This window comes from Sesamum indicum, linkage group LG10, assembly GCF_026168435.1.
Source record: "Sesamum indicum cultivar Baizhima isolate 11 linkage group LG10, ASM2616843v1, whole genome shotgun sequence".
Lineage (NCBI taxonomy): Eukaryota > Viridiplantae > Streptophyta > Magnoliopsida > Lamiales > Pedaliaceae > Sesamum > Sesamum indicum.
The window spans coordinates 21,843,619-21,869,442 of NC_142666.1; the positions used below are offsets into that span (position 1 = coordinate 21,843,619).

The 25,824-nt window shown below is 39.0% G+C and overlaps 4 protein-coding genes across 11 annotated transcripts; 3 read left to right on the forward strand and 1 right to left on the reverse strand.

Annotated features, from left to right (window-relative positions):
• Nucleotides 1-464: 464 nt before the first annotated feature.
• Nucleotides 465-8,029, forward strand: LOC105178848 (DEAD box RNA helicase family protein). Of its 4 annotated transcripts, none has more exons than XM_011102401.3 (8): nucleotides 465-657; nucleotides 1,294-2,657; nucleotides 2,886-3,116; nucleotides 4,078-4,146; nucleotides 4,687-4,956; nucleotides 5,046-5,396; nucleotides 6,003-6,280; nucleotides 6,479-8,029. In XM_011102401.3, exons 2-8 carry the CDS (start codon nucleotides 1,308-1,310, stop codon nucleotides 7,593-7,595), a joined length of 3,666 nt encoding a protein of 1,221 aa, XP_011100703.1. In that variant the 5' UTR covers nucleotides 465-657; nucleotides 1,294-1,307; the 3' UTR covers nucleotides 7,596-8,029. The 4 variants fall into 4 exon arrangements, with proteins under 4 accessions (XP_011100703.1, XP_011100705.1, XP_011100704.1 ...); XM_011102403.3 differs by having other exon boundaries at nucleotides 1,306-2,657; XM_011102402.3 differs by having other exon boundaries at nucleotides 465-642.
• A 970-nt stretch (nucleotides 8,030-8,999) lies between these two features.
• On the forward strand, nucleotides 9,000-13,788 carry LOC105178847 (YTH domain-containing protein ECT2). 2 transcript variants are annotated; one of them, XM_011102399.3, is made up of 8 exons: nucleotides 9,000-9,274; nucleotides 10,263-10,327; nucleotides 10,547-10,688; nucleotides 10,820-10,893; nucleotides 10,970-11,446; nucleotides 11,580-12,113; nucleotides 12,239-12,451; nucleotides 12,847-13,788. In XM_011102399.3, the coding sequence occupies exons 2-8, from the start codon at nucleotides 10,319-10,321 to the stop codon at nucleotides 13,456-13,458; spliced, it is 2,061 nt and encodes a 686-aa protein (XP_011100701.1). In that variant the 5' UTR covers nucleotides 9,000-9,274; nucleotides 10,263-10,318; the 3' UTR covers nucleotides 13,459-13,788. The 2 variants fall into 2 exon arrangements, with proteins under 2 accessions (XP_011100701.1, XP_011100702.1); XM_011102400.3 differs by lacking the exon at nucleotides 10,263-10,327.
• Nucleotides 13,789-14,263: 475 nt separating this feature from the next.
• On the forward strand, nucleotides 14,264-22,087 carry DRM3 (S-adenosyl-L-methionine-dependent methyltransferases superfamily protein). Of its 4 annotated transcripts, none has more exons than XM_011102396.3 (12): nucleotides 14,264-14,415; nucleotides 14,698-14,757; nucleotides 14,874-15,002; nucleotides 15,262-15,358; nucleotides 15,606-15,652; nucleotides 16,204-16,293; nucleotides 16,783-16,881; nucleotides 17,859-17,958; nucleotides 18,736-18,848; nucleotides 19,585-19,687; nucleotides 20,439-20,509; nucleotides 20,600-22,087. In XM_011102396.3, the coding sequence occupies exons 2-12, from the start codon at nucleotides 14,755-14,757 to the stop codon at nucleotides 21,983-21,985; spliced, it is 2,238 nt and encodes a 745-aa protein (XP_011100698.1). In that variant the 5' UTR covers nucleotides 14,264-14,415; nucleotides 14,698-14,754; the 3' UTR covers nucleotides 21,986-22,087. The 4 variants fall into 4 exon arrangements, with proteins under 4 accessions (XP_011100698.1, XP_011100697.1, XP_088741708.1 ...); XM_011102395.3 differs by having other exon boundaries at nucleotides 14,274-14,432; XM_088885582.1 differs by lacking the exon at nucleotides 15,262-15,358 and having other exon boundaries at nucleotides 14,274-14,432.
• LOC105178845 (inositol transporter 4) lies at nucleotides 20,736-25,786 on the reverse strand. The gene is made up of 6 exons (XM_011102392.3): nucleotides 24,931-25,786; nucleotides 24,782-24,852; nucleotides 24,366-24,701; nucleotides 24,185-24,292; nucleotides 23,468-24,076; nucleotides 20,736-23,340 (listed from the first exon to the last, which is right to left on the reverse strand). The coding sequence occupies exons 1-6, from the start codon at nucleotides 25,064-25,066 to the stop codon at nucleotides 22,858-22,860; spliced, it is 1,743 nt and encodes a 580-aa protein (XP_011100694.1). The 5' UTR covers nucleotides 25,067-25,786; the 3' UTR covers nucleotides 20,736-22,857.
• Nucleotides 25,787-25,824: the final 38 nt, after the last annotated feature.

The window sequence follows — 25,824 nt, forward strand, 5'->3', positions numbered from 1 at the left end:
TATCTGTAGTTTGAAAAATTATATCTAGCACTTTGATGTTTGTTTTTATTTTATAAATTAGTGCATCTATTAGTTAAAATTCACGAAATTTGCTAATGTTAACAAAAAAATTGAACGAAACTACCCTTATAACAATGAAGATATACCTTCTCATATGTATTAACGCGTTAAGACGTATGAGACTAGTTTGACCATAAAAATATTCATTTGACCTGCAATAAGTCAGTAATAAGTCAATTGAAGGTAACTATAGATTTTTTTCAGCTTTTTTTGTTAATATCAGCAAATTGGGTGAATTTGTATGACAGAACAACTAATTTATTAAATGTAAGCAAACTTTAGAAGTACTTAATGTAATTTTTTAAATAAAAAAAATTTACGTGTAATTATACCTAATATCGTGCCGTAATATCGTGCCGGGGGGGTGTAATTGACTCTTATTATTATTGAGGCACTAGAACGAGTCCCACAATTAACGCCGTATGCCATCATACAGTCGATTTTGTCCCAGTCTGAACCCTAACCATTAACAACAAAAAGCCTTCTTACCAACTCTACAATCCCTCCTCTCATCCCAACGAGATTGGAACCATTTTTCCTCTCCGCGTTTGGATTCTGAATTTTTGAGAGAGGTTGCTGAAGGTTGGTTACGCGTTGGTGAGTTTTGAATGAATTTGGTTCTTATATTATTAGACATCTTGTGTTACTAGATTACCTTTTCGCAGATTTTCGGTAAATTCAGCGACAAGGAACTGACGATCTTCTGTTTTGTATAAAACGCTTAAGCTTTAGATATATTTATTGGTTTTATTAATTTTTAATTGTTGTAGTTCTAGGGTTACGGCTAGTTAATTTGGCGACTCCTTCGCATGTGTGTGTACTCTACGTTGAATTTTGTCCAGTAGATCTTCAGCGAGTGGTTTATTGACATGACCTTTGTTCTTTTATTGCGATTCCTTGAACGGTGCACACTAAGAGAAAATGGAAGGTTGAGGCTCAACTATGACGAAATTTTCCCTTTTAATTTTAGCTAATTATTTCTGATGTTGGGCAAACTGTTGTCGTAGTTGAGCTTATGCGTTTCGAACAAAAAGGAATTACAAAAACGCTTTCAGTGAATTGGTATTCAGCTTACAATCTTGGTTTTTTTTTTTTTTTTTTAAGTATAATTATTGTTGAAACTGTCGTTATAAACTACTAGTGCAGGTGATATTTGTTAAGATGCCTTTGATTGTATACTGAGCTCCTTCATGTTTGAGGGTATTCAGCCTATTGGCATTAATTTCATTGCAGTGTGTTGAGTAGGAATGGCAACTGCTGAGCCATCCCCTGGTACCCTAGGGCCCAGATATGCTCCGGATGATCCAACTCTACCGGAACCTTGGAAGGGATTAATTGATGGAAGTACCGGACTTCTATACTATTGGAATCCTGAAACAAATGTTACTCAGTATGAAAAACCGGCGGCTTTACCACCACCTTTGCCACCTGGGCCACCACCTGCAATGTCCACACCAAAGCTAAATCCTATTCCATCAGGCAGAGCATCGCAGCCGGAGAGCATCCAAAACCCGCAAAATCAGCAAATGATGCAATCTAAGCTGCCACAAGAGCAGCTTATGAGTTCGTCATTGCAGCAACAGACTCAGGTTGCATCGCAGGCGACTCAACAGCAAGTAGCACCTTCTGCGCAACTTCAGGGGTCACAGATGGGGCCTACAATGCAACAGGGTCATTCAGCGGCAGAGCAAATGAGGCCGCAAATGATGCAACAGCCTGGTCAACAACTGCCATCTCAGTTGGGGCAAATGCCTATACATCCAGGGCAACAGGGACTTCCACAGTCAATGCAGCAAGGGCACCAAGCTCCTTATCCGCCGATGCAGCTAATGCCTCATGCTCAACAAGCACAGATGTACCAAGGTGGACTGATGGGAACTCCACATGGTTTTCAATTTACACCTCAGCATACACAGTTTATGGTGCATCAACAGAACATGCCTCTACATGGGCCACAAAGCTCCTCCCAACAATCTCAGCAGGTAAGTGAGGGGCAACAGTTGCCTCACAAACTAGAGATTAAAATGGAACTTGGGCAGAGAGATGATCATGATTTTCATCATGGGAAGCAAGCAGGATTTTCACCAGCCCACCAGCATTTGAAGCAGGGTCAACAATTTCCCCATCTACGAGAGCAAAAAACTGGAATTTCTCAGAGAGATGATGCACAGCAAGTCAACCAAGCTGGTTTTTCTCCAGCCCAGAATCAGCAACCTGGGATACCATCTGGGTCAATTTTGCCTGTGGGGAGCAACTCCTCTCATGTGCAAAAGATGACCATTCAGCCAAACCAAACAAACCATTATGCTGGATCATCTGCTAATTTGCATCAGAACAACCCTTCAGTTCAGGTACAGCCAATTGGAGCTGATTTAACGCATCCGCAACATGCTTCTAGATTCCAAAATCAAATGGGCCCTGGGATGATGCATGCCCAGCAGCAGAATCAACCGCCTGTGGCACCAAAGATATCTTTTGAAGAAAACCACTTTGGAAGGCCCACAAATGAATATTTTTATAACACGAGCAAGGATGTCACTGCAATGCCTCCCCAGCTACCTAAGTTGGCACCATTACCTATGACCAGAAATCAGCAGGTAAATTTGTAGTCTGGATACACTATCATAGGCTGCGTATACAGAGCCCCTAGTATTAAAAGGATATTGTATATGACGTTTCTGAGTGTTTAGCGTATGATATACCAGAAGCACCCAAATTATTTGATATTGTATAACGCTTTTCTAGCATTGTTCCGCATTTATGCTTCACATGGTGACAAATGCGTTGAGTTGGATGTTGTTGCTGCTGATTCCTCCTTTTTTCAGGAAATGAGGATTGGGGATTTCCCCCCTCCAAATGCCACACCTAATCTTCCAGGGAGATTGAATGGTCCTGGAGGGCCTCCATTACAAGGTGTCTATGGTCATTCGTCTGGTGCCCCACCATATCCAAACAATTCATTCGTGAGGCCTCCTTTAACAATGATGGGACCCTCAGATCCTATTCATTTATCAGCTGCAGAAACTTATCGTCAAAAGCATGAAGTGACAGCCACGGTTTGTTGTTCTATAATCGCTTTTCTGCCTCTTGAAGTAGAATGTGTGCAAGATATAGCTTCATTAGTAACTATGGTTGGTTTGTCACACAATTCTTCCTCTTGGAGGATATAGATACTCACTTAAGGAATTGTAGTGTTTTCATATCGTTTTTTGAACTTTAATATTTTTAAACTACATATAAGCATCTCTGTTGATGTTAACATCAAGCATTTGTAGAAATCATGTACCTTTTCCATAGGAAAAGATCCATGTATATAATGTTAGAGAAGCAACACTGTTTCTTTGACTAGAGAAAGCTTTAATAAGTCTAATCTTCTATGGGATACTGGCACTAATGATTCACGGATGTATGTACAAAACTTGGAATTCTGTTGCTAGATGCAGAGACATGATTCGTTTGGTAAGCTGAAGATTTATGCTGTTCTGACTTTGTGGTAGGAATGGATTTATATTTGTCCATCCGTCATTAAGAGTTTTATTTTGGTTTATTCTGCAAGAATAAGCTAAAGATACATGCTATTCTGGCTTTGTGGTAAGAATGGATTTATGTTTGTCCATCCATCATTAGGATTTTTATTTTGGTTGATTTATTCTGCATGTCCTTAATTAAAGATGCCGAGTAGTCATAAATTACCTTGCTGTGGATCCATAATGCACCAATTTGCCTTTTTGGTACTCATGTTATGTGGACAATCAACTAAGAGATTTTATAGAAACATGTCTCAAGTACCCTTTGTTGCATGTCGTGGGGTATGACTGGAGAACAACGTAACTCTTTCAACTTTTACTAGTTTAGATTGTTCAATGGTAAGTATTTGCTTCTAGGCTGATGTTTACCATTTCTTATGCGTAAATTTAGATGAAGTCTATGTCCAAGTTGGCAAATCCTCTAGATGCATTGATATGTTCAGTTGAGTCCAAACTTGTATCTTGACAATACTTTATTCAAACTATTCAGGGTGAAGATGTTCCCCCACCATTTATGACTTTTGAGGCCACTGGGTTTCCTCCAGAAATACTACAGGAGGTAAGTGCCTGTGATCGAAATTGGATTAGTTCTTATAGCTTACGTAATGAAATTTTCTATCCCATTTTATTTTTTCGTTCACAAAATTCATGATTTAGCTTATCACTTCTAACTTGTCGCAGGTGCGATATCTGCTCCGGAGGAGGAGCACATGTCGTACGCTGCAGTGCTATGCTCATATCTATGCAACAACTATTCTGAGTTTTTGAGGCTGCAAAATGGACTGTTGGAGCCTTCCCATAGCACTACTTCTTGAAGGGTGCTTCATCCAATTCACACTATATATGTGACTGGGATTAGAAGCTTATTGGCTCCGCTTCTGTTTTATTTGCTCCATTTTTTGCCTCGAGTTGCTTCAGTAAGCAACCGCACACCCATGAGTTTTTTTGAGCATTCATTTTTTTAGGTTTCATATCCTCTTTTCCAAATATCTAATCACTTAGTGTCGGCTCAACTTTCCATATTATAATGAGAGTTAACATGCAGTCTTCTTTGCTATAAATCTTGTGGGGGTTTATTATCTATTTTGTTTTATTGCAGATGCATTTTGCTGGTTTCTCTGCTCCTACACCAATTCAGGCACAAACATGGCCTATTGCCCTACAGAACAGAGACATAGTTGCTATTGCCAAGACAGGTTCTGGGAAAACATTGGGATATTTGATCCCGGCATTCATTCATCTCAGAAGACAGCATAATAATCCCCAGAATGGCCCAACTGTCTTGGTATTGGCTCCAACAAGGGAGCTTGCCACCCAAATCCAGGATGAAGCCATTAAATTTGGTCGATCATCGAGAGTCTCTTGCACGGTAGACCTACCAATATTTTTTTTTTTACTTATAATCAGCAATTGTTATAATCTCAACCGGATGAACTGACTGATGTGAAACCGTATCAGTGTTTATATGGTGGTGCTCCAAAAGGCCCTCAGTTAAAAGAGCTAGACCGCGGTGCAGATATTGTCGTGGCAACTCCTGGTCGCCTCAATGACATCCTTGAAATGAAGAGGATTGACTTTAGACAGGTTTCCCTTCTTGTTCTTGATGAGGCTGATAGAATGCTGGACATGGGATTTGAGCCACAGATCCGTAAGATTGTCAATGAGATTCCTCCAAGAAGGCAAACTCTCATGTACACTGCAACATGGCCCAAAGAAGTCCGGAAAATTGCTAGTGATCTTTTGATCAATCCGGTACAGGTCAACATTGGCAGTGTTGATGAGCTTGCTGCAAATAAGTCTATCACACAGGTAAAATTATTGTCTTGTTATTCTGATAACATGTTTGAGAAATGAATTTAACACATAAATAGGACCAGGTATCTACTATTGGGGTGGGCTTATATTTTACTTGTCTGCTGTCTATTTTAATTTTGAGCAATATATATATGGTATGCTGCTGGAAGGGGTCGATTTGAGTATTTTTAATGTTGTAGTTAGGATACCCATGCATTTCCCTCAGTGTTAATTATTCTGATTACGAGCTGATGAGCGGGCTTAATCTGCATTTCTGTTGCATCTTATTTTGCTAGATTTTGGTCTAGTGAGGTTTATCTTCAGTATCTCCTGCAGCTCCTGCTATCTGTGGTTTTGCTCCTGCTCCGTGATGATTACTAGGATGGTTACAGTAATTTGTACTAACATGCAATATTAGCTAGATTCCCTGTGGTTTAACCAATTTCATTCGCATATCTTTTATAGTGATCATATAGATTTATAACTAATATGTTCAGGCTTTAAGGCTTTGAATCTGGTAATATGTGCATTTTGGTTATCTATGTACATTAGGTTGCATTCTATATTTGTCAGTGAGTCTTTACTTTTGTTACTTATTCACTAAAGAATCCTTCTCTGCAGTATGTTGAAGTAGTCCCTGAAATGGAGAAGCAGAGACGCCTTGAACAAATTCTTAGATCCCAAGAACGTGGTTCTAAAGTCATTATATTTTGTTCCACTAAAAAGTTGTGTGACCATCTGGCACGTAATCTTGGACGCAACTTTGGGGCTGCTGCGATTCATGGAGACAAATCACAGGGTGAGAGAGACTGGGTTTTGAATCAATTCCGGACTGGGAAGTCGCCGGTTCTTGTTGCCACTGATGTTGCTGCTCGTGGGCTTGATATACGAGATATAAGGTTAAGAACTTTACATTTGCTTAGCAGGTCCGCATTGTTGCGGAAATTAAATAATTTAGGTTGCTTTGATGCATTAGATCACACCCTTTTCCTGTTTCTGCAACATTGTAACATTTCCTCCTTTTGCTTCTGGTCATTATCATTATTTGGCTTCTTCCAATTTTCCACTAGTTACACTGTTGAGATTTCATATCACAGGGTGGTTATCAATTATGACTTTCCAACTGGGATTGAGGACTATGTGCATCGCATTGGACGAACTGGGAGAGCTGGTGCTACAGGGATTTCATACACATTCTTCTCAGAGCAAGACTGGAAATATGCCCCCGATCTTGTTAAACTTTTGGAGGGCGCTAACCAAGTTGTGCCTCCTGAGATAAGGGATATAGCGTTACGTGGTGGGCCTAGTTTTGTTAAGGACCGAGGTTTGATGAACCGTTTTGACTCTGGTGATGGTGGCGGGCGTTGGGATTCTGGTGGGCGTGGTGGCATGAGGGATGGTTTTGGTGGACGTGGAGGGATGAGAGATGGTGGTTTTGGTGGACGTGGAGGGATGAGGGATGGCGGATTTGGTGGACGTGGAGGGATGAGGGATGGCGGATTTGGTGGACGTGGAGGGATGAGGGATGGCAGCTTTAGTGGGAGAGGAGGAATGAGGGATGGAAATTTTGGTGGTCGTGGTGGTGGAAGGGATGGCAACTTTGGTGTTCCTTCAGGTGGTCGGGTTGGTTGGGACAGGGGTGGACGAGGTCCCCACGATCGATTCAACAACATAGATGTCCGAGGACGTGGTAGAGGGAGGGGCCGTGGACGATTTGATAATAGAAGAGACAGCTTAGATAGAAGTAGGGGCAGGAGTTTCAGCCCAAGTCCAGAGAGAGTTCGGACATGGGGTTATAGTCGGAGCAGGAGCAGGAGCAGGAGCCGAAGTCGTAGCAGAGGTAGGAGTTATAGCAGAAGTCGTAGCCGGAGCAGAAGCTGGTCCCGCAGCCGGAGTCCCAGGAGCAGCCGCAGCAGGAGCCCAAGACGCAGCAGGAGTCGGAGCAGGAGTCGCAGCTATGAGAGATATGAGAGAAGGCCCCGCAAAACAAAGTTTGATCAGATGGATGTTCCAGCACCAAATATTGAGGTTCCCCCTGAATCTGGAACGTTCCCAGCGCCTCAAGGTGCCAGTGGCGATAGATGCTCTGGAGCTGAGTCGCTAGAGCAGGTTCCTTTTGGTGAAAGCATGGATGTTGGTGGACGTGATGCTGGAGTTGTTGATCCAAACAGTCTGCGCGTGGAAGCCATGAGTGACAGAGACGTTGGACTTTGATTGGATGGATGTTCACCATATCTCTTGGATGTTAACCTGCCATTAGGAAGGATATTTATCAACTTTTGCGTGGTTGGGCTCCAGTTGTGGAATCCGGCAGGCCACATTGTAGAAGCAAAGCTAACTGAGTTCCTGTGTGCTTTACTGCTGTTGTTTTATGGGGGATAAATACTATAGAGTGCGAGCTAGTATCATCAAGCTTGGGGTGATATGTAGAGCCCCATAAGTATTCTAAGTTTCTCCATTTACCATTTTGTTCTTTCTTTGGCAGATTGACTTATGGCCTACCTGCCTGCCCGCCCGCACTATTCATTGGGAATGCCAAAATCTTTAGCCAGTAAAAACTGTTGTGATGTTCCACTGCTTGCAGCTGAGAATGCTGATTCTGTTTTGTGTTATTTCTTGGTTAGTAGTATTTCTTTAAGTTTTTGAAAGAGCTGCTTTTCCTTCATTTTTGTTCTGAAGAGTTTTGATATACTATCTCTTTTCAACTCTTCTGAAAATACTACAAACCGAGTTTCAATCATTACTGTAAAACGTAAATATGAATATTACTTGTTTGTGTGTGTATACATATATATTTATATTAATAAGTTATATGAAAATTAAGAATAATACTGCATTGTGACTTTTATGATTGGGATACTAATATATATACATATAATAATAATAATAATGATGATTTTGATGATGATGTTGATGTGTGATGATGTAGAAGTCTTGCGATATACTAATATGAAAATTGTGTAGAAGAATTATGCTAATTCATCAATTTATCTCTTTACTGAAGATATCTTTTACTATTATTACTATCACAATATGTAATAGCTGATGTGACGAGCACAAACAAAATATATACCCTCAATTTCATCAATGTGTTGCCGTTTCTATTTTTCTTTTGAAATAAGAAGAACTTTTACTATTATTATTATTATTATCTGTACTGTATATTAAGGGAGAAAGCCATTTAGTATCACTCTTTTTTTTTTTTTAATATATTTAATTTAATTTTTTTAAAGTTTTCATTTAACTTTCCATCCTCATTATTTATCATAATCAATTCTTTTTTTTAAAAAAATTCTTTCATCTTGTTTTGGTCATTATCTTTTATAAATTTTATATTTTATTAAAAAATAAAATTTTATAATATTTTATTATAAATAATATTTATAAAAAACACAAATTATTAGTACGTAAGAAAGAAAGAAAGAAAAAACAAAACCCTCAAGACTAAATATATTATTGTTTTGTAGCCTTATCTTGGGGTGGAGAGTTATTGCCCCAAATTTGAAAGGCAAGGGTATAATAGTAATTCAAGAGTCCAGCCAAGCGCTGGATTCCTCTACGTGTTGTGCAGCTTGTGCCAACAAATCTCTCTCTTTCTCTCCCCAACATTTTTTCAAGCTTTCATTTTTTTCCGCTTTCGACCGCCTTTTATTTCCTCTCTCTCTCTCTCTCTCTAGGGTTTTCTTTCTTAACCGCGTCTACTTTTGAAAAAATTAAACACTTCTTGTGCCCAATAATATTTATAATAATTAATAATAATCATTTCTCACAAACAAAATCCAAGAATTTAATACTCATGTCTCTTGAAATCAAGACCCCTATTCAGCCACTCTCAAGTTTGATCCAGCTGCTTTCTGGGTCAACCATGGCTTGAATCTGCTAGTTTCTATCTGGTACTTTTTCTCTCCTAATATTCATACTTTTTCTGTTTGCCTTTCCATTCCCTTCCTTGTGATACCGATGCCTTCACGGCTGTATATGCATATTTTTTCAGTTTCTGTTGCCTTTGAGCATTCATGTTGTTTTGTTACGTTATATTTATTATCGTGTTGCAGTTTATAGTTTATTTCTGTTGCGAACTTTTTTTAGCTTGGGAAATTCTAAGGGTTTCTGGTTTTGGCTGAGTTGAGAATTAAGGGACAAATAACTTTTTCTGGGTTCGATCCTGTCTTGCTTACTTTTGTCCCATAAAAGTTTTCATGGGGTTTGACTTGAATGTTGTGGGAAATTGGTTCTTTGATTAAGAGAAATTCCTATTGAGATTGTGGTTTGGGATTTTGTATAAATTTGGGGGTGCTTGGCTTGTAGTTTTAAGTATGCTTGAGTGGGAACTGCTTTTGTGGTGATTAATTGGCCAATTCCTGCTAGGAATGGTTGTCCCTGTGCACCATATTATTTGAAATGTGTTTCTGTTAGTATATACTTTCTAGTCTGTAGGACTTTCTGTTTATACTTTATACAACAGAATAGTTAACTGATCATCAATTCATCATATGCAAATAGGATTGTCTATGCTGTTGAATGTTGCAATATCTACATGCTTCTCACTCTCTTATAAAGTCTATAATAAGTATTAGAGCACCTTGGTCCTAACTTGTTCAACTAATTGGTGGGAGGAGGGAATTGCCTTTCCCGATTCCTTCTCCTTGGCCCCTGAGTCCAAAAGCGGGAATGGCAAGGACGGGGCTGGGAGGAAGGTGTTCCTCTCCCCAGAGAGAAGAGAACAAGTGACTGAATCATTTGTGCTTCATGTTCTTTGGCTGTGGCTTATTCATCAGATGTGTAATTTGTCAATATGATATCTCTGGTCAAGGTTCCATCAGGGTCACTGTTTCTCATTGAGCTCTATATGTATTTAAGTATTATCATATGTTTCTGTAGGGGTGGCAAGTCCTGGGACGGAAGTGTACAATGTTCCTGATCAAGGACTTGCTGATATGTATCTGGTAATTTCCTGTGATAGTTGGATGACTTGATATTCCTTTTATCTAATCTTATGACAAGAGTTTTCGATGTAGATTGGGTTAGTGGTTTGGCAGGTTCTCTGCACTGTCTTCTTCGTATATTTTTGCGTGCATGGGGAATGAGGGGCGTGGTTGTGGTCTCCAATAATCAGAATGTATGTTCTTCTAATATGTTTATTCATCTGATATTGGATTTCCCAGATTCAAGATACTGTGTCAAACCCACAGTCTACTGCTCAATTTGGACGATTCGGAGCCATGTATAACGAGGGAACCCCTGACTACTTTCTTGACCAGGGTTTGTATTATCCAACTGCCACCAGCTATGGATACATCTGTACAGGTAATGAATTGTATAATCCATGTTTTTCTTGTTGAAGTTAAATTGATTTCACACTCTTTATGGATTGGGTGAGTTACCTTAATGACCTGTGGCATCTTGAGTGAACTGATATGCTCTTTTGTATTTGGTAGGAATTGAATCAACCGGTGACTGGGATGACCACCGTATGATTTTTGGTCTGGATGGTCAAGATATTCAGTATACTGTGCGTCCTTATCTGATGGCCATATATTTGCATTCTTTACCAGATTTATGATATTGATTATGGTTCTTTCTTGCAGGGTTTGGCAAATGAAAGTCTGCCATATGTATATTATACTCCTAGCTATGGGTATGGAGAGTCTCCCTACAACCCGTATAATCCTTACATCCCTGGTGCTATGATAGGACTGGATGGATCAATTGTAGCGCCCCCACAGTACTATGCCCTTCCATCATTTGAGAATTCCGTATCACCCCCTGCATATGTGCCCTTGGTCCTTCCATCAAGGCTTGATACAGTTGCAAGTGGGATGACCGACTCATTCATTGAAAATGCTGTATCCGTGAATAAAGTTGATGGTTCAGTTGCTAAATACAATTTACCTTCAAATGCACCTAATTTTTCACCGGCTCCGGTGAGGGATGCTTCTAGTCGGAGAAATTCCTTTGCAAGTGTTCCTGAAGGGGTTAGAGCTAATACTGGATCTGGAAAGCAGCCTGTGCCAAGTATGACATCTAGTAGTTTCATGAGTCCAGAATCATCACAAATTCGCTGGGTAAGAATCTTGCACAAACAGTGGTTGTCTTTTTATAAAAAGAACAACCTCAAACAACAATCTATCTTCCTTTCTTTCAATTTTTTATTCTGATACTCTATGTGTGGTCTTCTGTTCAAATCTTGTCTTTTAGGTTGGAGGTCCTCAAGGTTCAGAAAATGCTCCCCGTGTGAAGGCTACATCAGGTGGTAGTCAACTAAAAAGTACTTTTACTTCTGAGAATGGACCCTCTGGTTTTGAATCAGGTGATCTTACCCGGGCATCTATACATAAAGTCAAGTCCAAGTTACTTTATGAGAGAGCCTCTGATGATGTAAGAGTCAGCCATGATACATTGAGCGAGCAGAATCGGGGACCAAGGACAAACAAATTGAGGAATCAGTTGATAGTTAAAGCCTATACAGCAAGGGCAGGAAATCCTGATGCACAAGGAAACATTGTTATCTTTTTGGACCAGTACAACAAAGTTGATTTTCCTGTGGATTATGTAAATGCAAAGTTCTTTGTGATCAAATCATATAGTGAGGATGATGTGCACAAGAGTATAAAGTATAATGTGTGGTCATCTACACCTAATGGAAACAAGAAGCTTAATGCTGCATATGAAGATGCCCAGAAAATAGCGGCGGGGGGTTCACAATACTGCCCTGTCTTTCTCTTCTTTTCTGTAAGTTCCTCTTTATCACATTGATAAGCATCTGGGTGATGGCTGTGATCTATTTTCTTGTGTTAAAGGTACTTGGTACGTTTTTGCTCTGTATTCATTTCATTCAATGTCTTTTTATACTTCAGGTTAATGCTAGTGGCCAGTTCTGCGGTGTTGCTGAGATGACCGGCCCTGTGGATTTCCAGAGAGATATGGATTTCTGGCAGCAAGATAAATGGAGTGGTAGCTTTCCTGTGAAGTGGCACATTATAAAGGATTTACCGAACCCCAACTTTAGGCACATCATACTGGAAAATAATGAGAACAAGCCAGTTACTAACAGCAGAGACACACAAGAGGTATGTTTATGCATCTTATCTTGGTCTGTTGCTGTCTCTTTTTCTTTCTTCATTAGTGTAGATATGTTGCCTATCTTGGGAGGTTTTTGGGCAATGTTAAGAAGCATTATCAAGTCTCACTTTCTATCAGCATATTATGTCTGCTGCAAGTCCAGAGTGTAGATTTTCTTTTAACTCGTTTATAACCTTGCACACTTGCTGCATTCCTGTATTGGATATTGTGATCTGGATCTTTCTTGCTTTACTGAGCCACATGTCAACTTTGGTGGTTAGTTCAAGAGTTAATGTCTTGACTTGTTGAGGACTGAGCTGATATGGATATTCAGGTTCTTGGTTTGATCCCTTTTTGAGGTTATTAGCTGCTTACCTAATCTTATTGTGATTATGATTTCCAGATATGCTACAAGAAAGGTTTGGAGATGCTGCAAATATTCAAAAACTATACATCAAAGACATCCTTGCTTGACGATTTCATGTACTACGAAAATAGACAGCGGATTCTGCATGAAGAGAGGTCAAGGCTTCTAAGGAAGAGCTATGAAAATCCATATCTTGTTCCACTAATAGATCCTCCGCGCAAGCTTCAATCTCCTCATGATTCTCCTTCTATTGGAGATGTAAATGGTACTGAAGGTGATGCCAATTTGACTATTGTGAACCTAAACAAAGTCCCAGCAGGGGATGAATCAGATGGCTCAATGAAGAACCATTCTGCACCTACTGGGCGAGTCTCCTTAGATTTTAATGGTGACGACTTAATGAGTGTCAGTGGGAGCTGCCAAGTTTCAGCAGATGGAGTGGCAAATGTAGTAGATGAATTGAAAATTAGTGCATTGACTATAGAGCCAGAGTCGGGGGGTGGTGCTGTTTCTAACACAACAAACGGTGAGGTGGTTAATGTTGTCACTATCGGGTCGATGCCAGTGAAGGTTATGGGCACAGCTTCGTCAGGCTTTTTGACAGTTGGAACAATTCCACTGGATCCCAGAGCTCTTCAGCGTGAGTAGGGGGGTTTATAGAAGAAGACAATATATAAAAGGAGGTTATGGTGGATGGGGGTGTCCAAATTTAACATTTTGTTTGGATGATGTTGAGAAGTCCCGGGTGAAGTTCTAGTGGATTGCGTGCAGCACACACTCGGTGATGGCTACTGTGTTGAATCACTGGTGGTACTTGCATGGGTGGCTCGCAGTTTTTGACGAGTTCTTATTTGCCACAATGACAACTGATGGTTTTTGTTTTTTGTTCTTTTGCATGTATTTTGTTCTTGGCATCAATGGTTACAGTAATTATATGGAGAAAAGGAAAGGGAAAAAGAAAGAAAAGACTATTCTAAATGCTTCCTCCTCTTTCATCTATTGCTGAATATTTTCCTATGAAGTGGAAATGGGCATTGTTTCTGGTTCTCGGAAACGATTTATACATCCCTGTAAATGTGCTATTACATTTTATTTCAATTGGTGAAGTTACAACTTACAAGATCTGGAGTGTGACTTTATAAGTTATTTTTTTAAGAGTTCATAAAAGTGTTTGATAATTTTTTTTCTTAAAAGTATTTTATAAATTCCAAAGAAGAAGGGTTTTAGGATTTCTTTAACGTAAAGTAAGGAATAGACAAATTTGTATTCAAAATCTTAACAGATGTTTTTAAATTTGTTACAAGATGAGTCCAATGGATGGTGAATCGTGAAAAGTAAGCGGTGACGGTGATGGTGAGGGTGTTGTAATGTATTTTGTATGTTATATATTCATTTAATTAGTAATTTATATATTAACTGAGTTATTCCAAATTATAGGGACTAAACTTAAATATTCGTCCATCTTCGGGTCTGTAGACGCAATTTCACTACGAAGCCAAGCCATATTTTTGTGTTTGTGTTTCAGCTTCTCACTTTTCTCACTTCTCACTTCGGTGGCCGCGACTTTCCACGGGCCCTCGTCCACCAGCTACGCTGTCTCTCGGCGTCAGTCGTTGCTCTTCGTACCCATCCTTATCCTTCATCTCCTTTCTAAAAAATTTCGGTGAAGACAAGGAAAATGATACCCCCGCCCCTGTTTCCACACCTTCTCTTCTTTCGGGGGGTTTCGTATATTGAATTATTTGCATGATCGATGGCTGACCAACCCACAAACTTAATGCTTCTCCAATTTGTCACACTCTGATTTTCATACATTCATTTTCGGTTCTGTTTGCCCACTTACTTTCTTGCTTATTTATTTTATTTGTTTTTATTTCTAATACGCAGGACTTGTGCAAGATACAAGCTTGATTTTGCTTTTATTGGGAAGCGCAAGTGTCTTAGATGGTAGGCACTCGTGAATGTCTAAGTTTGAGTTAATTTTTAATCTTTCATTCAAGGTAATAGGAAACGTTTCGAAAGTGTTCATAGTACATGAGTGCCTTTTACTTTCCTCTTTGTAGTGTGAGGTAGTGGAAATTTCAGATGACGAGGATCCTTTAATGCCAGAAAATGATGTTAGGATCATGCCAAAGGATGAGAGTTCGAATTATGATTTTCCGCCACTGGATGCATGTTCAAGACCTGGTGTGGTATGATTACTTTTGGTGCTAGCACAAGGAAATGTTGCAATTCAATGAGGCTAGTGAAAAATTCATCTATTTCAAAATGAATGTTGGATTAAGCTATCTGATACTACATTCCAAGTGTAGGATAAGGTCTTGTATTACAGTGCATTAGTCTAAAAGCATTTGCCTTATTAACATACTATTCTTGATGCTTCTGGTGGAGTTTGCATCTAGTTTTGCACTGATATGTTTATTGTCTTTTCGAGCTGCAAACTTTTTATAGGACAATGTGGCAAGCTCATCTAGAGTCAACTTAAGATCATCTTTTATTGGGATGGGATTTGCGCCATCTCTTGTCAACAAAGCAATTGAGGAAAATGGTTTGTTTACCTTATTCTTACAACCTTGAAGCTTTCCTACATTTTAGCTGCTATAAATCTAATTTGGTCATTAATCTTGTTGTCATGTCTCTAAGCTAAAAAGGTCTCTGGACTCCAACCTTTTTGTACTTCAAGCTTTAGCAACCTCAATATTTGAAGCGCTTAAATCTAATGTATTATGATCTGTAATCACCATTTCCATTCAGTATTGACAAATCAGATAACTAATATTTCATTTTCATCATAGGTGAAGGGAATGCTGAGTTATTATTAGAGACTCTCTTTGCATATTCTGTAAGTGCTTCTTCCCCAAGATGAAATTATATTGTTTTACATGTTTCTGACACAATTCTGCTCTAACTGTTGTCTGGCACTATGTTGTTTGGATAGTGGACATGTTATTAACTTTGCTTCTTCAAATTCTGGTTCTTGCCAGCTTCAAAATCATTTGTTTCATTTTTGGATAAAGAGAGGCATACCTTGCATTTGATGATTAGTTGAGGAACATGGGATATAAGTTTTTGAATTCTAGGAACCAAGCCCCATCTCTGCTGTGTTTTCCTAATTCTGAGCCCCATCCCTTTGCTTCAAATGGGTTGCTTTTGAAATTCGTCCTCTTTATGATATTCGAATCTTAATCCCCTCATGAAATGGTAATTTCATGCTTGAATAAGTTCAGACAACTCAAGTATTTCCATGATTTGATATCTTCCTTACAGCGGCTGAATGGTTACAATTGGTCATTTCATTGGCCAAGATGTTGAATTCTTGTTATACCTGCCAAAATGGAACTTGTTCTTTTATTTCTGTTTGAGCAATTATATCACTTCTCTTTAATTGAACAGGAACATCAGCAACCAAAGACAGAAATTTTATATGATGGTTTATGCAGCAGAAACAATAATGATTTAGCTGAAAACCTTCACCAAACAGAGGTACTCTTCTTTTCAGTTGTCGCCTTTTAGTCATATCTGACTTCCAGGCTGATGAATAATCATGCTTGACTTTCCCAAGGTTTACCTGTAGAGGACTAAACTTTTCAACTGAAAGCTGCATTTGTTTAATTTTTACACTGGTTTTCTGCTTATGATTCGTTACAGTCATAAACCACATTTCCCATTGTCCTTATCATGTTTGTGAGTCTTCATATTCTGTGGTCTCAACTTTCCCATACCATGTGTCCGTATTTGTTTAAATTTTATGTGGACTTTCCTGAGGATTCATCTCCGGATGTCCTACGTACTACGTACTTAACTAAGTCTTTTCTCTTTTCCCCCTATTATTAGCTCAACAATATCTGTTTTCGTGATATGGATCCCAAATATTCATGATATGGATGTATAGATTGCTACTCCTTGGTGTATCAGTCAACCTTCTCTTTTTGAAGTTGTAGTTGCTGTCTGACTTCTTTTAAAATCTACCAGGCTTTTAATAAATCAGAATCATCAGATTCTCTCAATAGCTTGTTTGGCGAGGATACAAATAAGAACTCCTATGTTGACAGAGGTTTTCATCTGAAAGAGGTACCTTCAATATTGTCAAATTTGGTTCATTGATGTCTGATGATCAGTTCTAAATTAAAGTTCTCTTCTTGTTCAACTGATAAAGTAGGTCTTGGCTAGGGGCAGACCAGTATGGCCTTCTTATTTCCTATATTTCTTTTCCATTTCTTTTATTTTTCCTGTGTGATCTGTATATTAATTTTTGTTCAGAAGCTTTCTTTAACACTGATGACCCGAACTTGTTATGACCATATATGTCTCACTGTTTCGTCGAGACCTGAATTTCCCACTTCCTGTATCAACTTAAATGTCTATTGGTTGAACTAATTGCTGACAACAGTACTGGTCAAAGCCAAATCATATTACAATTAGTCGAAGCGAATCCTGGTGGTTGTATTGCTGCTAGTCAGTCATTGGAAAAATGATCAACTTTATGTGTACTGTTGATATCTCTGAATAACTAATTCATGAAATGGTTTAATGTCTTTAATGAGAAAGATATGAATTACATTGACATGTTCTGCTTATGAGACTTTCAATATTTTGGACAAACAATAACCATGTAATATTTAATACAATTATTTTGAGTGATTACTCAAGTCTGCATTGTCGTCGGGTCGCTTTACTAAGGATCGTTAAATATTTTATTCGTCTTGTTTGCTCCTCATACAATTGAGCCTGAGTTTAGTAGAAAATGTCGAACTGACTCAGCATGGCTGCTCATTCTTTTAGAGACTTTGACACTCTTTAGTTGTGTTCGGGAGGCTATATGCTTCCTGATAATCAATTTTACAGTTTTTACATAAGCTGTAACTGAATCAATGAAACTTTCCTTCCTCTGATAGACAGCTCATGGTAAGCTGTCCTTGAGTGCAATTGAAGAGATGTAATGTGGTCACTTCAGAATGAAATTGACTCTTCAGTTTTACTCATCTTTATTCAAATAATTCTTCATGGTACTTTGAGTTTCTTACTTTGTGAAATGATGGATCTTACAGGAATCTGATGATGGCAGTGGAATTACTGATGAGAAAATGGCATCGTTGTTAAAAATGAATTTCTCTTTGGATGAAGTTGGGTTTGCTATGGATAAACTTGGTTCGTGAAAATGTCTGAACTCTGGACTTCAGTTTCTAAATCATGAAAGCATGTTTCTTGTATTTTTGCACTTTTATGAGAACATGGATTTTTGTGATGGCTTTACCGACACTAATAAAAGTTTTGGAGACTTATACTTGGTAGATAGCGCAACGACGCACACTATCTAAAAGGATCAGACAATTTCATAGTTTAATATTTATCAAAGCAATGTTACCATCAAATAAGGTCCAAAAAATTTGATTAAAGGCTCCGAAAGGGCCAAGATTGTCCCATCTAATGACACTAAGCTTCATATAATAGATGATAAGCCTTTGATCAGATCTGTTGGACCTGATATGATGGTAACATTTGCTTTGATAAATGTTAAACTATCAAAATATGTCTTATCTCTACAGAGACTGTGCGTCGTTGCACTATCTAACGAGTATAAGTCTCCACTAGTTTTATTTTTGCACCCAACTGAATATAGAATCTTTCAGTACGATCATAAATTTGGGGGGTAAAAAAATCTGACTTTCAACGCTTTCATCAAGACAAACTTTTGGTCTATTGTACTCTTGACAGTTTGATCTTTCCAGGCATAGTGTGTCTTCCAATGCAATGTTGTTGTTTTGTTATGATTACTTTGACCTAGTTCCTTATACACCAAGTATTGTGGCACTCGGGTTGTTGGTTCCAAATTATAGTGTACTCTACTCAAGTATTTATGAGGTAGGTTAGTAGTGAACTTTTATGGCATTGTTCTCTAACAAATAATGTTATGTTGAATCAAAGGCAAACACGCCTCAATTGGTCAATTGATGGACTTCATCTTTGCTGCACGGATGGCCAAAAAGTATGACAAAGATTCAAACCATCCATCTCCAAGAGATGAAGAAAGTAAAAAGGTATTTGATCGATTCCTCTTTCTTTTACCTTCTGATTGATTTGATGACTTCTGATGGTTTTTTGCATGGGCAGTCAAGTAATGATTGAATTTTTCAATCACTCTATTAAGTCCTGGATGAGAGTTCTAAGTCGTGCCTTGCAATCTTGAGGCATTGGCCTTTTTGAAGACTTCATGTACCATTTCTGGTCTGTAATATGTCAGAGCAATTAACACTTAACACCAAAATCCCTTTTTATGTGGTAGACTAGGAAGCTTTTCTCGAAAATCTCTTTTAGAAGTTGAATGCTGTGCAGAATATTGTTATTCTCGGATGGGGTTCAATGTGTTTGAAGGGAGTAAGACTAGTTAGATTCTGTTTTAGCAAATGATTGAACACCTTGTTTCACCATCAAATGCTTGAGTTATGAAACTCTCAAATTTGTTGGCATGAAGAGCCTTTACTTTTGATGAATGATTTCACATCTATTCTAGTTCAACTCAAGCTTTTTCGGACACTTTGATACCTTATGCAGACCCTAGCATCCTGAAGATTATCCTCCTCATAATGTGTTAGCTTTTATTTTGCATTTTACTTATAAAATCCCCTTGGAGATTTGTCAGAGGAGCAATTTCCAAACCAGAATAACTGGAGTTAGAGAGAGGGAAAAAAAGCATGAACGTTTTTACATGTTTATATTCCACTTTTATGTTTTGTATTTTCTGCCTCATGCCTGTGTTCGACTGTAAATTTTCAGGCCTACAGCAACGACACCTTGTTTGGTATTATGGAGAAGACGCTTCGATTGCTTGAAATGGGCTTTACTGAGAACGAAATTTCTGCAGCTTTTGAAAAATGCGGTGAGCTGATTAATGAAAATCTGAAAAATATTGATGTTTATTCTACTAAGTTTCCCTGTTGGCATAAGAAAACAACAATAAGAGAAAGAGAGCTCTCTTCCTTTTTGTTTCTTCTTTCCTTTTCCGCCTGGGGTTCTGTGTTTCTGCCTTTCTCTTGATAGACAAAGAGGTAAAGTATTAGTTAGCATAGTTAGTAAGTTCTCTGTGATTCTCTAAGTGATAAAAAAGGAAATCTCCTTGTTGGAGAGGTTGTGAAAAGTTATCTCCATACTCCTGCTCCTATTCTGTTTCATATTCCGCATGCATTTTTTATCACTGCAAGCCTCTGATGTTCTCCTTTACCGTGAGTAGGAAACTGAAAGGAAAGAGTTATGTACAAACTGGGAAGAAAATATTTGGGTATCCTAGCAGTAAAAATAGCAGTTCTGGTGTATGTTGTGTGCCATCACTAAAAATCGATCTTCTGCACTTTGTTCAGTAGATAGGTTTTCTTGATATAATGTTTTACCAGTAGTCTCTGATAGTTTGTTTATGCAAAACTTTCAACTTCATCTATGATTGCCAATTCCATTAAACCTTGCTAAATAGGATTCTACCATTCTGTCACATAAGACTTGGAACTTGAAGGTTCTCTGTTTCGTATGATTCGAGGAGCCTGTAAAATCATGTTACCATAACTTCGTATTCTTTCTGAGTTGGTTATTCTGTATCTTCTCTTATAACATTTTATTTTCCTGTGCTTGTATTCCAGGTTCAGAAGCTCCTCTGCCAGAGCTTGCTGATTCAATTGTTGCAGCTGGTACTGGCCCTACTGCTGGTAAGGTAAGTGTCATTAATAAGCATGTTTAGTGGCTTCCATAAATAACATCACCTTTCTTATTGATGGGCAATAGTATCAATTCTGTTTTGCAGTATTCTTCGACTTCTTTGAGCAACTCAGGCATTGGAGTTAGCTGTCGATCTTTAAAAAGAAAGGTGGGAGATTGCTTAATGAATCGGCCTTTCGACTCGTTATATATAAAAACTGAGGAATACAGTTCAGATATCGTATCTCAAGTTGGGACTTCTGACTTGCTTCAAAAATTAAAAGGCAAGATGCCAGACGAGGAAGACACGGATGAACCAAACAATTGGAAGACACCCAAGCAAGAGTTTATGGAAGAAACTGGCAATCCTGTTGGCCGGAGGTGGCTAGAAACAAGAAGGGGAAACTCGACCACAACCAGTAACCGGGTGGCAGCCTTACACAGACGAGTTGGCCTTATGGAAAGTCTAGAGGAAGATAGAAAGCCTACAATGTGCATATCCAACCCCTCCAAGAGCCTTACTAGTGTGGTGGCTAAATTACCTTATTTTCTTTATGGAAATGTCACAAATTTATCTCACGAGTCTTGGGCCAAAATATCAAAGTTTCTGTATTCACTTCAGCCTGAATTTGTGAATACTCAATCCTACTCAGCCTTGAGCAGAAAGGAAGGCTATGTACACAATCTTCCCACTGAAGATAGGTTTCACATTTTCCCAAAGGGACCAATGACTATAGAAGAAGCTGTACCCTGTACGAGAAAATGGTGGCCACCCTGGGATAACAGGAAGCAGCTGAGTTACATCAACTGTGATACTAGTGGGATATCCTATCTATGTGACAAGCTTGGAAGAATGTTGGCTGAATCCAGAGGGCTTCCATCAGCTGAGCTGCAGAGAGAACTTGTCCAGCAATGTGAGGCAAAGAGTCTTGTGTGGGTTGGCAATTACAAGTTGGCCCCAGTAGAACCTGAAGATCTAGAACGCATTATGGGCTACCCATTGCATCACAGCCGAGTTGCTGGATTTAGCTTGGAAGAAAGACTGAGATCGCTCAAACTCTCTTTCCAGACAGATGCATTGGGGTATCATCTTTCTGTGTTGAGGAGGTTATTTCCTGGAGGGGTAACTGTGTTATCATTCTTTAGTGGAATAGGTGGAGCTGAAGTTGCTTTACACCGACTGGGCATTCATTTGAAGGGTGTGGTGTCGGTGGAGTCTTGTGAAACGAAGCGCAGAATTGTGAAGAAATGGTGGGAGAATAGTGGACAGAGTGGAGAATTGATACAGATAGAGAGCATCCACAAGTTATCAAGTAGCAGACTGGAGGATTTGATTAAAAAGTTTGGGGGGTTTGATATAGTGATATGTCAGAATCCATATTCGGGAGCAGATAGTGATAGGATGGCACTGACAGGTCTAGACTTTTCAATGTTTGTTGAGTTTGTACGAGTTGTGCAGCGTGTAAGGTCTACAATGGAGAGAAATAGATGAAACATTTTCCTTGTGGTAATAGCAGTAGTATGGATCATCTGTCGTCTGTGGTTTTATTTTGTTTATATGTTGCCATAATAAGTGAGTTAATATGTTTGTGAATTGTGATCCCCCAATTACTCATTCCAGAAGAGAATGTTTCAAGTCAACCTTTACTCATTCCTAATTTAGTACAACACATAATAATAAACAAAGAATAATAATTAATTGTATTTATTTGTTTATTCATCTTTTCTTAATATTTTCTATTCATATTGATTGTGTAATTGTTATACATATTTGTTTAGTGGAGGAATCTTTTAAGATCGTGTTGCTCCAGTATGTCAGACAAGTAGTTTTGTTTAAATTGGAATAGAAGCTTAACTGAGTGAAAAAATTGAAGTTCCCTTAACCATTTAAGGTGCGGAAGCTCATCCTTTTAGCATACATTTGATTTGATTTTATTATTAGTGTAGATGAGCTTGACAGTTGTATGTAGTTTGCAGATGCAACATGCCATGAATAGCTTTATTTGTCGCTATGAAAGAGTATTTCTCTCATATATTTGATCATATTTGTTGGATTTCTCCCACTCTACTTATGCTCTGACTTGCTCTTCATGTAGTTTATTTTCATCTGTGCTCACTATTAGCTCCTGTTTCTGATTTTTCATCTTGATATTGTTTCCGGGCATTCTTGGATTTTATACTAGCTACTTGAACTAGCTGTTTTATTCCGATAGTTATATATATGTATATAGGTAGATAATTTACAAATTTACAACTGCAGAAGATTGTTTTATCTAAGACCCAATTATAATTGTAGCAAACTAGTTGCAATGAATACAGACGTGCCCGTTCTCCAGCATCTTGTAAATTTCTGGACAGCTTAAGTTAACTGTTGTGATCTTCTTTATCTTTTTTAACTTTCTTGCTACTCTTCTTGAATGGGGAGTACCCTTTCTCCAACAACTTCTCCACTTCCCCAAACTGCAGCCCTTTGGTTTCTGGCACGAGGAGGAAAATAGACACGAGTCCAATCAATGAAAACCCTGCAAATAATAGGAAGGTTCCAGAAGAACCCAGATGCTCAGTCAATGTTAAGAATGTCTCGCTGACCACCAGATTTGCACTCCAATTCGACACCGCAGCAATCCCTCCACCAAGCCCTCTGTACTTGAGTGGGTATATCTCAGAGTTGACAATCCATGGCACAGTGCCCATCCCGGGGGAGTAGATAATGATGTACAAGGCCAGGAATATCACTGCCAAGAATCCAATCTTGCTCGGGCAGCCTTCTGTATACCATGTTCTTTTTGCTGCTCGGCATGCACCTTTCACCGCGTCATTCACTTCTAGACATGCACCGGGTTGATACTGACAAGAGACAATAATTTCAGTATCATCGTTGAGAACAGGGAAAAGGAGGAAACCGCCGGGCCTTTTTTCAGTTATATCAAGTTTGTTCAAAACGTGAAAGTAGTGGATTTGAGTTTGGACTTACTACGCCACCTGCTGCTGAGCAGTAACCGCAACTAGCTTGTTTTCCCAAACATCTCACGCAGCCCCAAGCTGCTGCATCATTCGCTTTGGTATAAGCTTGGCAAGTGGAGTTACCACCGAAAAATGCAGTCTCTGTTGCGCTGATTTTGGGGGCAGTAACAGAGGCTTGGAAAAAGACTATAGACAGCACCACAAGGCAAGAAATGATCCCTATCATGGAAATAATCATTAGTCTCCTCCTTCCGTAGCGATCTACAAAGCACATGCTGACTACGGAGCCAATGGCATTTAGGCCAGAAGTTATAAGAGACAGTGCCATAGCTGTCTTATTTGATGCGAATCCTGCAAACTGGATAATTGTTGGGCTGTAGTACATAACTGTGTTTATACCCACAAACTGCTGAGCCACTTGAACCGTAATGCCAGCATACAGCCCCCTTCTTACTACATCATTCTTCCAGGCATGCTTGAGTTGACCGAAGAAACCACCGTCTGCCGCTTGCTCCTGCTTCTCTTGCTCAGTCGATTGTTGCAGAGATTGCAGCTCATCCTCAACTTCTTCAGGACGGTAAATTTTCTCTAAGATGGACTTTGCGTCTTCCTCTTTACCCTGTTTGGCATTTGAAAAGGCGAAATAGTACGCTCATTTAACCACATTGCATTTATGGGGGAACATCTTTCTATCAGGTTTAAGATTCCTGAAAAGTGATAGGCTTACATTTCTGAAAAGCCATCTTGGGGACTCGGGGAGAGAGAGCATCAAAATAAACTGAATGACTGCAGGAAGACCAGCAATGCCGAGCATCCAGCGCCATGTCCCATTGACCTAAAATACAATCAAGTATGTTTTTTAGTACAAATATGAATGGCAAAATCATTACAGGAAAAGGAAAACTTACATGTGTGAATGCTAGATTGATAAGATATGAGAGAAACTGGCCTCCAGTGATAAGAAAACCGTTGGTGCTGACAAGTGCGCCTCTAATCCTGTGAGGGGAAGCTTCTGAAATGTAAAGAGGAGCAGTCATAGATGCCATCCCAACTCCCAATCCCACAAAAACTCTACCAAGGATGATCATCCATGGGGCTGGAGCAGCAGCCATAATAACTGCACCAGCAAAGAAGAGAAGGTCAGCTACCATAATCGATATTCTTCTTCCAAACCGGTCGTTCATCCATCCACCGATTGCAGCACCGAAGATGGCACCAGCAACAGCCATGCTCACTATGGTTTCCTAGAATGCACAAACGTAAAAAGGTTAGGCATAGAGTTAGAATGGTAGAAAAGGTGATTGCAGATGATATACTTGTATACCTGTAGCCATGTCTTCTTATCAACGACTGGAAAATCCTCTCTTATGTAGAGGAGGGCACCAGAGATAACACCTGCATTTTCCCACCAAAATAGTAAAGAAAATAGTTCTATATCCGTGACGGTGAGTACTTATGAGGTGTTAATGTTACCAGTGTCATATCCAAAGAGCAGGCCCCCGATGCCAGCTGATAAGGCTAACCTCATAATATAAGGTGTTCTCCATGATGTCTTCCAGCACTCGGTGAACTCAGTTTTGTCTGCCTGTGAGACTCCTGCCTCAACCATTCTGCTCTGCTACTGCTAGTAAGGTGGTGGTAAATGGTAATTCTTTGAAAGAGACAATAAAATATTGCTGATCATACACCAAGAATATTGGCATAAATGCAGAGTTTACGTAACCTTCGCTGCTCTATTGCTCTTTTAAAGAATTAACTCTATCTCTCCCTCTCTCTTTTTTTCTTTTCCTTCTCTATCTAGTATATTTTTCTTTTTTTTTTGGTGGTTTTCTTTCTGAATGTGGAGGGGCACAATTAATGTTATTATGTACAGTGAGGTAGGTAGATAGAAAAAGTTGTTGATATTGTGCATCCTTTATATACACGGGGGGTTGCAGCAATCAAATGAATTTGGGGCCATAAACCACCCATGCCCCCTCCCCCTTCCTATATTTAGTCCAAACCAAAGGAATGAGTCTTCCCCAACCTAACTCACCATAAATGTTCACAAGAATGCAGATAATTTAGGCGATATTTATGTTTCATCCATGACGTACATCATCATCATCAACATTAAAATACATACATACTCCATTGGTTAAAAATTACCCCCTTTTTTTTTTTTGGAATAGGGAGATTGAGAAATTAAAGGTAGGAGAGGCAGCCCAATTAGTACTTTAGCTAAAAGCCCAAATGATATTTACGTTTTCAATAAAAAATAAGAAGAAGAATTAGATAGAGATGGTGATGAGGAAGAGAAGTAATTAGTGATACGTGGAAAGAGAATAGAGCATATGGTGGTGCATGCAACATGCAACCATCTTCCAG